This window comes from Humulus lupulus, chromosome 7 (genome assembly GCF_963169125.1).
Source record: "Humulus lupulus chromosome 7, drHumLupu1.1, whole genome shotgun sequence".
NCBI classification, from domain to species: Eukaryota; Viridiplantae; Streptophyta; class Magnoliopsida; order Rosales; family Cannabaceae; genus Humulus; species Humulus lupulus.
Window position 1 is genome coordinate 192,821,732 of NC_084799.1, and position 13,523 is coordinate 192,835,254.

At 33.8% G+C, this 13,523-nt stretch overlaps 1 protein-coding gene across 1 annotated transcript; it reads right to left on the reverse strand.

The window, feature by feature from the left end:
- Positions 1-5,828: 5,828 nt before the first annotated feature.
- LOC133792496 (uncharacterized) lies at positions 5,829-6,320 on the reverse strand. Its single transcript, XM_062230406.1, has one exon. It carries the CDS (start codon positions 6,318-6,320, stop codon positions 5,829-5,831), a length of 492 nt encoding a protein of 163 aa, XP_062086390.1.
- Positions 6,321-13,523: the final 7,203 nt, after the last annotated feature.

Sequence of the window (13,523 nt, forward strand, 5' to 3'; positions counted from 1 at the left end):
GATGACTTTATTACTTTTTTCTAAATTATATAACTTACTTAGATGGCTTTTAAACTAACGATGTTAGAAAATAATAAAAAAAAAGTGTTAAATTTAAGTGAAAACAACAATTTTCGTTAAACTTAAATGTATAATATATAAAGATATTCGGTTTTTCCCAACTGGTTCTCTTTGAATGGTCAAGAAAGCTCCTTGGGAAAAAGGACACTTAACAACAAAAATTAGTAATTAAAGGCAATCATCTGAATTCAAAAATAGCCATCTTATCATATATAACACTACTACAATTTGGACATCAGTCATCAACCATGAGAGGTCAGTTCCGCTTAAACAGACTTAACACACGTTCATAAGTCGTTTTACACAGAACCGACCTATCGTGTATGTCAAAGGTAAGCATGGGAGGTTGGTTGCGCGGGAACTGACCTACCATGTGGACATGGTAGGTAAGTTCTATGTGAACCGACCTCTCATGCATATAGTGTAGGATCTTGGAATTTAAATCGAGATGCATGCTTCCTATTATTTTTCCAAACACATAATAGAAACATAGAATAACATGACATACATATGAACATCAAATTTGTAAATTAATATAAACACAAAGATGTAGAAACTTACGAATACGCAGCGGAACTGGAACAACTCATTCCTTCAATCTCTCTAACCCTTGATTCCTTTCTGTAGCAGAGTATTATCAAGATATTGAACTAGATCAGTAACACAGTCTTCCTCACCAAGCATTTGATCAACCTAGAGCTAGTATAGGTTGGTTCTCAACACATGAGATAGAGATCTAGAAGAGAAGAAAAGATAGTGGCTAAGAAAGGATTAGATTGTATAGGTTTTCACTTACCCAATAAATCATATGAGACTCATTTATCAAAACCCTAGATATCATATTCCTTATATAGGCAACTTAATGGGCTTTATTTAAATTTAAATTAATTAAAAATAATAAACAAAAGTAAAAGCCTTGGGTTGTCATAAATGGACTTGGGCTCAATCTCTTTGTTATAAACCTTAATTGGGCCTAAATTCAAAACATTTTATTATTTATTTATCTTTTAATTAATTAATTAAATCCTTATTCTAATTAACTTATTATAATTTGAAACTTGATTTAATATTATTTATTTATATTGACACCAATTTATCAATATTAATAAATTTTCCCAAATATTCTTTTTTATTCTCTAAATCTCACATCTCTGTAAAATTTTCCAAAATTGACCTAGTCAACTTTAAAAATCATAATTGATAATTAAATCAATTAATTGAACCATTATAGATTAGTTACTCAAAGGTGATGCGGGGACCATGGATACATGAAATCAAGCTCCAATAAGATATTGTGAATTTATTTATGAATAATTTCACTACCTTATTAATTCCACGTGACTCTACTATAGAGAACATATTTTCCAAACCACAAATACATTATCCATTGTTATAACAATTACAGTCAGTCAATCCTCTATCGATGACTTACTAACGAGATTGGTGCAAATTACCGTTTTACCCCTCATCAATATTTTATCCTTAACTCCTACTAAGTTCCTTATAAATGATATTTCTGTGAAATTAATCACAGAAATGAGATCTCAATCATTTAACATTTTGAACAAAGAAATTAGTGAAATAATCTTTTCATTTTTCATACAAAAGTTATAGATTTCATATCTACGAATAATACTCCCACTCAATTACACTACTAAACCTCTAAGATGTAAGTATGGGCTAGACTATAGGGTAAGCTGGTAACGAACAAGTTAAAAGATTTAAATAATATAATCAGCAGAATATTATCACTCAGAATTAAGATCGAATTAACCTATGGTAAACGTTGTGACATTGATTAGATTCGATAACAATGATACTTATTTATTAATCAATAATCAATATCGGTCCTAGTTCGATGTAACCAAATACATTCGATCTTATCTACTTGGTCAATATCTTGGACAAGACATCACACCCCGAATGTGTAAGCAGATCATATTGTAGATTTCCTAATCAGTGAAAATCCAATGCACCGATCTAATCTCAGGACCCGTTCTTTTGAACATATAATTAAAACTATAATCAACTGTGACTTGGTCACTATAATTGTAACTATCCATATGTTCGGGATTTTATGAATGTTTATATTAATTTAATAAACATGTAATAAAACAAGCGAACATTGCAATTGAATAAACAAAATGATTTCTACTTCTTCTATTGATAATAATAACGTGTTACATAAGAAATATGGTTTTATTAAGGGCATAAAACCCAAAAAAACTCCCACTTGCCCTTTTAAAACAAATGAGACATGTTTCTCAAACCCATTCCCTCTACATGCTTCACGAAAAAAATCTCACTCAAAGTCTTCGTAGAAGGATCCGCCAGATTGTCTTCCGACGCTGTCTTCATCACCTTGACATCACCACTGGACACATATTCCCTAATGATGTGGTATTTCCTCTCTATATGCTTTGCTCTTTTATGACTTCAAGGTTCTTTCGAATTCGCTATAGCCCCATTATTGTCATAGTACAATATGAGTGGTTTATCCATTCCTGGAATAACACCAAGATCCGCGTAGAAATTTTTCAGCCATGCTATTTCCTGACCCACTTTAGACGTAGCTATGTACTAAGCCTCCATGGTGGAATCTTAACTTGCATACTGCTTAACGCTTCTTCAAATCACAGCTCCACCCTCAAGAGTAAACACCAATCCAGAAGTAGACTTCTTGTCATCGACATCAGTTTGAAAATCAGAATTAGTGTAGCCTATCGGGTCACCACCCGAATAGACCAGCATATAATCCATTGTTCTTCGTAGATACTTTAGTATGTGCTTGATCACTGCCCAATGTTGTCTACCAGGATTCGACTGGTACTTGCTTACAACTATCACTGCATGGTAAATGTTCGGTCTAGGGCATAACTTAACATACATAAGACTTCCAACTACGGATGCATAGGGAATATGTTTCATCTCTTCTTCCTCTTGAGGAGTCTATGGGACTGCTTCTTAGAAAGATGAACTCCATGTCAGGATGGCAACAGTCCCTTCTTTGAGTTCTTCATAGAGAAACGTTCAAGTACCTTATCTATGTACGCTGCTTGAGATAGTGCCAACATCTTATTCTTCCTGTCCTGAATGATCTGGATACCGAGAAACGTAACTAGCTTCACCCAAATCATTCATCTGAAATTTGGTCCCAAGCTAGTTCTTTATGTCTGATAATTTCTTGACACTGTTGTTAATGAGAAAAATATCATCTACATAAAGTACCAAGAACACTTTCACATAATTTCCCTCGGTTGGTAAACACTGGGTTCATTGATGTTCTGCTCAAAACCATAGGTCTTAATTATTTCATTAAACCTTAAGTTCCAATAGCGCGAAACTTGTTTAAGACCATAAATGGACCTATTGAGCTTGCAGACTTTCTTTTCCTGTCTAGCTACTACAAATCCTTCTGGCTAATCTATATAAATGGTCTCATCAAGAAAGCCATTCAGAAATGTTTTCTTGACGTCCATTTGCCAAATCTCATAATCAAGAGCTGCAGCTATGGATAAGAGTATGCGAATGGATTTTAACATGGCCACTGGAGAGAAAGTTTCCTCATAGTCAACTCCCTTTCTTTGGGTATAACTCTTTGACACAAGTCGAGCCTTATATGTCTCAAACTTTACATCATCTCCCCTCTTCTTCTTGTAGATCCACTTACATCCAATGGGCCTAAAGTCCATCGGCGCTTCTACAAGATCCCAGACGGAATTGGAGTACATGAACTCTATTACCTTGTTCACGGCTTCGAGCCACATATCCTTTTCATAACTAACCATTTCCTGTTTAAAGGACAATGGTTCATCCTCACGAGTGTCGGTTACTACCATATTGGTTTCACAATCCATCCCATAGTGTTCCGAGTTCCGAGAAACCCTCCCACTATAATGAGGCACCATAATTGTCTAACTTGGACCAACTGCCTATTCTTCTTCCACTTTCTCGTTGATTTACATTGGTATGAGTTGAACATTTCCTCCTGATTGCATTTCTTCCAACAATATTTTACTCTGAGGTTTGAAGTTTTTCATGTAGTCGTTTTCTAGAAAAGTAGCGTTTGTGGAAACAAACACTTTCTTGTCAACTGGACTATAAAACAGACCACTCCGAGCACCTTTAGGGTAACCTACAAACAAGTGAACCTTAGTTCGCGATTCTAGCTTTCCTTCCTTTTTCCTTAGCAAATGAGCTAGACTAGTTTCACATCCATTCCATAGTTCTAGAGGCATTTTGGAGATAACCTTAGACGGTACAACATTTAAAATGTAGTTAGCGGTCTAAACGACATACCCCCCCAAAAGACAGTGATTGTGTTGAATAACTAATCATTGACCTAACCATTTCTAACAATGCTCGGTTTCCATGCTCAGCAACACCATTTTGTTTCAGAGTCCCTGGGGCAGTGAGTTGAGACAAAATCCCACATCCAGTAAGATGACCTTGGAATTGATTATCCAAATATTCTCCACCCCTATCAAATCTCAAGATCTTTAAAGTTTTACCAAATTGGTTTTGGGCCATTGCTAAGAATTCTTTACACTTGTCAAAAGTTTTAGATTTTTTCATTACGTAAATACATGAATATCGAGAATAATCGTCAATGAAAGTGATAGAATATTCATTATCACCTCTTGCCTGAACATTAATCGGTCCACAAACGTCAGTATGAATGAGCCCTAGGGGTACTTTGGCCCTTTCTTCTTTTGTAGAGAATGGACGCTTGGTCATTTTACCTTCCAGACAAGATTTGCAGACAGGTAAGTCACCCATTGTGAGTTCCTTCAAAGGCCTAGTCTTTGTAAGTCTTTTAATCCTATCATAGTTAATATGACCAATGCGAAGATGCCAAAGGTATATCATGTGATCATTATCGATCTTCTGTCGTTTGGCAGTCCTAGGATTAGCTACCTTAAAGAATTCGTTGTTAAGTGCGAGTGATTCATTAGATCGCAAAATATACAAGACATTTTCCATACATCCAACATATAATTCACATTCATTAAATGAAATAGATATATTAAAACTTGTGAAAGTAACAGAAAATCGTTGTTGATGTAATAAAGAATCTGAATTCCTACTAAAGTTTGGAATAAAATAAACATCATCCAACAACATAAATTTATTTCCAAAATTTAAACAGGCTTGTCCTTTCCCTTTGACCTTCCTCGAAATCACCATTTCCAACTCTAAGTTTTAATTCACACTCCTTCACTGCTTTCTAGTTGCTAAGTAGCTACAAAGAAGTACACACATGATTAGTGGATCCTAAATCAACTATCGAAATAGAAGATCATCCTCTAAAACACATGCATCAAAGACTAATAAATTATTATTACCTTGGGTTCTAGTTGCCTTGAGGGTGGAGCAATTACGCTTCCAATGCCCTTCTTCCTTGTAGTGGAAACATTGTCTTTTAGCCTTCTTGCTAGTTGGCTTTGCTCTAGTAGGCTTTTAGTTGTCGGTGCCTTTCCAACTGCTTGCTTCTTAGCCTTATTTTTATCCTTCCTTGCCTTTCTCTTCTTGATCTTCAAGGACGAGGCTAGGTTAGCCTCACCCTAAGCACCCTCGATAGTGGCAGCCTTCTTCTCAGGTGCTTTACTTGGTCCACCATTTATTCCTTCATACATCTGGAGCTCATTCAATAACTAAGTCATTCCATAGTCTAACTTGTTATGAAAATAGTTAGTGGTGAACGTAAGGAAGCTGGGTGCAAGGCTGTTGAGAATTATTCCAACATGAGTCTTCTCATCTACTATTGCTCAATGTAGCTCAGCTTCTTGGAAGTAGTTTGTCATCTTAATAAAATGATCACGAGCATGTTGGCGATGTGTCATCCTACATTTCACATACTTCTTGGTAGCCTTGAAACTACCTTGCGCTGACTTGTGCCTAAACATTTCTTGAAGTTTCTCCATGATGTTGTAAGCAATTTCGACATTCTCCATCTCAGTCCTTAGCGTTTCTGACATGCTGGCGAGCATGTAGGCCTTGGCCTTGTTGTTGGCAGCAGTCCAACATTCATACTTCTTCTGCACGGCCTTCGAGGCATTCTCTTTGGGAAAGCCAGGTTCAGTTTCGGTCATCACGAATTTTGAGTTGTTGCCGATTAACACTGTGTTGATATTAGACTTCCATTTCATGAAGTTCTCACGGGTTAACAACTCATTAGAAAGAAGAGAGACAATGGGGTTGGAGGACATTGATCTACAATTATCAATAAAGTAGAAATCAGCGCATTGTTCGACAAACATTCATTCTCAAAAGTTTCAGAAATAGCACAACATATAAACAATGTTTAAAGATAAGTAAATACTAAAAACTTATCTTTCTATTTCTTTGGTATTTCAACTAGCAATGAACCTATGTGTCCCAGTAGGCGAGATTCACAAATATTCTCTTAGTCAAATAGAGAAACATCCCAATTAATAAAACATCCTAGTCTTTTATTAATAATTTATCCATTCGATCAAAGTAACGAAAATAAATTATTATGAGTTTGACCCACGATTTTGATTATCATAGACTTAATTCCTATAGTTATCATAGGGATGAGTTTATAAAAGGTACATCTATAATCATTTATTCTAAGAAATTCAACCATGTTAAAAGTCCAGTGAACACCTTCCGTAGGGAGACGATATCTAAGCGCCATTAGGCCCCACTAAACCCTAACCTCGTTAAATCAACCGTGGAGATTGAATTCAAAATTTAAAAAAATCATTATTTAATTTTTCTCGATTTAGTATTTTATTCTTTTTAAAATTACTAACTTGGGTTTGCCAAATTATTAAAATATTCAATAAACTATAGTTTATAATTTTCCAATTAATTCTAAAATTACCCATTGAAAATTAATCAAAAAATTAGAATTAATTTGTTTCTAATCAATTATTAGGTCCAACTAAAAAGAATAACCTAATACAATTAAGTCCAACTTAGGTAAATGGGCCTTAACAATTCGAGCTTGCGTGGAGGAGAATTGGGTTTAGTATGTCGGACCTAGGCTCCCTAACTTCCGCACAAAGCGCAAAAAGACGGGAATTTGAACCTTTTTTTTATTAATTTTTATTCAATTGATTAAGCTCAATCTAGTAATGTAAAGAAAATGTGCATTCATAAGTGGAACCACCCACAAGAGATGAATTTAAACTTTACATGTTTAATTAGGGTCAAATAAAACCTAACATTTTATGAAAGTTTTATTTGAGTTTTCCCACATTTTTTAAAACAAAAAATGGGTCATCATTATACTTATATTTAAAGCCCAAATGCAAAATATAACTTAATAATGATGCTAGATATATTAATTTTTTTATTCATTGGATGGGTCTAACATAAAAACATAAATGATATGTTACACAACTTTATGCATCATTACATTTATTACCAAAATAAATAAATCGATTGCTAAAATAAATAAATAAATCAATATCTAAAATAATTAATTGGGTTATCAAAATTAATTAATTTATTCATTAATTACCATAAAGTTTTTCCCAATTGAAAACTTATCATATAATGAATCAAATATAAAGTTAATTTAATTGTCATTAAAGAAAATATCTCAATTATTTTAAAATTGGATGCTTTGATATTTCTTTAGCACAACAAAAACAAAAAATATCTTAACTACCTTTTTTAAAATAAATATACGGTTGTTTTTTAAAAATGATATATATAGTTAATTTCTGCTGTATAAAACAAAAAATTTAAGTTTAATCAATTTTTTTAATATATGTGGGGCTACCGTATAAATATATATATATTACGTAAACCTAACTAGGGTTTACATATATGCATATATATATATCATTTCATTCACAATTAAAAATGGCAGCCGCCAACTACCAAAAAAATAAAACAAAAATTGTGCAATTTTTCAATGTGCATTTTACCAAGTATCAATTAAGATCTCAAAATTCATGAATTAGCAATATGATACATAAACAATCAAAGCATGCATATCAAATTTCATGTATCATCCAATTAAACTTTTAAAATTCAACATGTCAACAAACACATATACTCATGCATTCTTAACATCTAGATCTAGGCAACCTAGGCTCTGATACCAATTGTAGGATCTTGGAATTTAAATCTAGATGCATGCTTCTTATTATTTTTCCAAACACATAATAGAAACATATGAACATCATATTCATAAATTAACATACATACATATGAACATCATATTCATAATACATACATATGAACATCATATTCATAAATTAACATAAACACAAAGATGTAGAAATTTACGAATACTTAGTGGAACTTCAACAACTCATTCCTTCAATCTCTCTAACCCTTAGTTCATTTCTGTAGCAGAGTATTATCAAGAGATTGAACTAGATCAGCAACATAGTCTTCCTCACCAAGCCTTTTATTAGTGTGGGCTGGTTCTCAACACATGAGATAGAGATCTAAAAAAGAAGAAAAGATAGTGGCTAAGAAAGGATTAGATTGTCTAGATTTTTACTTACCTATTGAATCAACTGCGACTGACTTATCAAAACCGTAGATATCATATTCCTTATATAGACGATTTAAAGGGCTTTATTTAAATTTAAAATAATTAAAAATAATAAACAAAAATAAACGCCTTGGGCTGCCATAAATGGACTTTGGCTCAATCTCTTTGTTTTTAATTTAAATCTCAATTGGGCATAAATTCAAAACCTTTTTTATTTATTTATCTTTTAATTAATTAATTAAATTCTTATTCAAATTAACTTATTATAATTTGAAACTTGATTTAATATTATTTATTTATATTGACACCAATTTATCAATATTAATAAATTTGCCCAAATATTCTCTTTGATTATCTAAATCTCATATTTCTATAAAAATTTCCAAAATTGACTTAGTCAACTTTAAAAATCCTAATTGATAATTAAATCAATTAATTGAGACATTCTAGATGAATTACTCAAAGGTGATGTAGGGACCATGGATCCATGAAATCGAGCTCTAATAAGTTACCGTGAATTTATTTACGAATAATTTCACTACCTTATTAATTTCTCGTGACTCCACTATAGACTCAGAAATGAACTCTTGAAGTCATAGAACATAATTTCCAAACCACAAATACGTTATCCATTGTTATAACCATTACAGTCAGTCATTCCTCTATCGATGACTTACTAACTAGATGGGTGCAAATTACCGTTTTACCCCTCATAAGTATTTTATCCTTAACTCCCACTAACTTCCTTGTAAATGATATTTTCGTGAACTTAATCACATAAATGAGATCTCAATCATTTAACCTTTTGAACAAAGCAATTATGGAAATCATTTTTTCATTTCTCATACAGAAGTTATAGATTTCATATCTATGAATAATACTCTCACTCAATTGCACTACTAAATCTCCAAGATGTAAGTGTGGGCTAGATCGTAGGGTAAGCTGGTAACGAACAAGTCAAGAGATTTAAATAATATAATTAGCAAAATATTATCACTCAGAATTAAGATCAACTTAACATATGACCAACATTGTGACACTGATTAGATTTGATAACAAAGATACTTATTTATCAATCAATAATCAATATCGGTCCTAGTCCGATGTAATCAAATACATTTGATCTTATCTACTTGGTCAATACCTTGGACAGGACATCACACCCCAAATGTGTAAGTAGATCATATCGTAGATTGCCTAATCAGTGAAAATCCATTGCACTAATCTAATCTGAGGACTCGTTCTTTTGAACATATAATTACAACTATAATCCACTGTGACCTAGTCACTATAATTGTAACTATCCATATGTTCGGGATTTTATGAATATTTGTATTAATTGAATAAACATGTAATAAAATAATGCGAACAATGGGATTGATTAAACAAAATAATTTCTACTTCTTTTATTGATAATAATAACGTGTTACATAAGGAATATGGTTTTATTAAGGGTATAAAAGCCAACATATAGATGACATGGTAGGTCGATTCCTGCAAAACCGATTTGCCATGCTGTCATGGTAGGTCAGTTTTGTGTGAATCGACCTGCCATGTCCTAAATTGTTGATAGGGTAGGTATGTACTATTAGAATCGACATATCATGTCATATTATTATTTATTTTACATACTTTTAAAATACATTAATTTATTTAAACTATATATAAATATAAGTTATTAGTGTATGAAATAAATGTAAAAAAATTATATTTATTAATTTTACATTGTAATGTTTTGAAATATAAATAAATGCATTAAATTAAAGAATTATTTATAATATACAAAAATAATTATACTTTTAAATAAAAATATTTTTATTTAATAGTATTTACAATTCAAAATAAATAAATAAAACTTGATAAAAAAGTAATATATTAAGTAATTTTGTAAAGATATATTATTATACATTATAAAAATATATTATTAAAGTTACTCTAATTTATTTTTACATTATTTCAATTTTTAAATATATTAATTTATTTAAACAATACATATATATATACATGTAATTTATTTGGGTATAAAATATGTATAAAAAATATACATTTATCAGTATTGCATATATTAATTTTTTTTCAAATATAAATAAATAAAAGAATAAAATGATTAATTATTTGTAATTAAAAAAATTTATGTTGATGCCGCTTTTCGTCAACTTAAATAGTAGAGCAATTAAACAATAAAATACTGGAGCAAATGAATAAAGAGGAAAACAAAAAGATTTTTACGTGGTTCAGCAGTTAACTCTGCCTAGTCCACGAGTCTATATTATTAAGACTTGGGAGTTTTCTAGAAACTTTTTAGAGAAGAGTTGCCCAAAGTGCTCTCTCCAGAAATCAGAAATCCGTCCTTTACAAATGGTGTTTCCTTCTCTATTTATAGAGAAGGTTGTAGAATTCATTACCACATATTTCAGGAAGATATTCTATAAATCAATCAAGATAATGCTATTTAATGCATTATTTCCTTTATACATGGAAACGCCACGAAGATACGGAACATATAACATATTAAATGATATCCTTTAAATATTAGGATTGTACAACAATAAACATGTTTACACGTAACTGATTATCCCAAATGATTCATCAAATCTTCGAGATCAGCTATTGGCATTAAACTTGACAAGGCCATGAGTCAACCATGATCTCGTCACCTAACTTCGCGCTATGCTCGGAACAAGTAGATGCTGGAAAGGCTGTTACATCCGAGCTTGTACTTCCCGAGCTCGATCCATCTCGCCTGAAGCAATCATGTAAAAGTATATCCATGTGTCGTTCCATGAATATTGCGAGCTCAGAGCACCCTCGAGGCTACACACCCTCAAGGTTGTTATTTACTTCAAAGAGGTTCGATGGTGGAATCATATGATGAACGTATATGTTTTGAGCTCACACTTGACGAGCCCAGCTTTCAGGGTCATAACTTCTTATCTCGAAATCTGGGTGTAACATTTTGCCCCCTCAAAAGTATCAGTTCGAATCCCATGAGAAAGAAACTTTTGTACTGCCCATCTTGGAAACTGTACCATCAACTACACTCGAGTGTGGACACACGTCAGGCGGGTATTGGAAGATCAGAGTACTTGAGTATGTTTGCACCATTCCCACGTCCCCTCATCTGCCATCTTTTTGCCGCCATTGCCACGCCAATACCCATTCGTTCAATCAGATACCAATCTCGTCCAACGGTCTAGATTTAATTTGTCGTTTGGCATTCTGCTGTGGCCTATAAATACGCCCATCGTCTTCTTCATTTCAATTTTACGCTTTCAAGTTTTCAAAGAAAAGGGACGAACAAAAACCTAGAACTTAAAATGCATTCTATTGTTGTATGTTCTCCAAGCCGAGGAAACAAAGCACCGTCGGCCTGTTCGACTCCGTGAGATCGTTTTTGCAACCTCTCCTTCAGACATCCATTTCTCTGTTCCCACCATCTACATTGTGTGAGTGTCTATTCTTGACCCCATATGTTTGTGTATATACTTTGTTTTTCCATGCATGTTTATGTTGTTGCACTTTTAGGCACATTTACTAGTTTTGTACTAGAATGCTTTAATCAATACCGTGTAGTCTTTAGGCTCATCTAGTGTTACGACTTTCCAAACCCAATTTATTCATAAATGATGCAAATATGGCTCTTACTGGGTTATCTTGATTTCGACTATCGTATCGTGTAGACCAAGAAACTGGGTATAGGATTAGGGTTTTCAAATTGCACGTTTCCCAAAAATATCACATTTTTTCGTAACTACCAACTTTTTTCCCTAAAAATCCGAGATTCTAAAAAATAAATCCACTTTTCCCCTTTACATGGGATACACGCTCCGAGCCTAATCTCGCTCTTTTGACCGAGCTCATTCCATAGTCTTGAGCATTCGAGCTTAGACCGTCTTGATTTTCATTCTTAATCTCTTATTCGTCTGGCCCTCACCCTTTTGCTCTCTTGCTAGATGTCGCAGAACTTGGAAAAGCGGTGGGGGTCAAAACTCGTGATTCCTTACTCACCGGCAACCCCGAGCCTGAAGTCACCTTTTACTCAGAATCAACGCTTTGATTCGGGAGCACGAACTAAGGCATGAGCAAGAGGACACCCGAGCTCACTTTCGACGCGAGATTGACGAGGTCGAAGAGAGAAAAAGGAAGAGACTTAGGGTCGCAATCTATCGAGGCCCAGACCCCGAGCCTAGACCAATCCCTCTCGATACTACTCTTAAAGTTACAATCGCATTCAAACTGGGCGATCTCAAATTTTCACTGATGGAAGAACTATCAAATCCCTCATCTACCTCGCAGCCAACCACTATTCCTACCTCGAGAGGAGAATTTTTCGAGGTTGAGCATTATTGGAGCTCGATTTATTCACTAGGGAAAATCTCTGACATCTTGGCCGTCCACAGAATTGGATTATCGGGCTCACTGAGGTGTCGAGCTCCTACCTCCCACGAGCGAAGCTATCGTGCCCTGAGAAATGGTAATCCCGACAATAAGTTAAAATACACAGCTTGGAGCCATGAACATATGAGAGTAGGGGCCTTATTGCCCTTGAAGTCCTTTTTTAAGGACTTTCTGGATTTTGTTGGGCTCACTCCCTTCCAACTCAACACTAACTCATATAGGGTTTTTTCAGCCCTGAGGCCGCTTTACCATGAGGTAAAGTGGGAAGGACCTTCACCAACAGAGATTTTGTATCTCTTTTGTTTGAAAAGCAACCCCTCCCGAGCTCGGGGAGGAGATGGATTCTACTACCTCTCGAGCTATCCCAAGGAGAAGAAAATCTTCAAGGATCTGCCAAACCATCCCTAACTTTAAGCTAGCTTTCTTTTGGACAGACGGGCTGGCTCCCTCCAAATACTATTCGTTCAGACGAATCCGTAAGTATACGATCTTTTTTTTCTTTTTGTACTCGAATTTTCACTTAGGCTCGAACCACTAGTAATATGTTCCCTTCTTCAGCCAATTATCATCAATCTACTCCCAC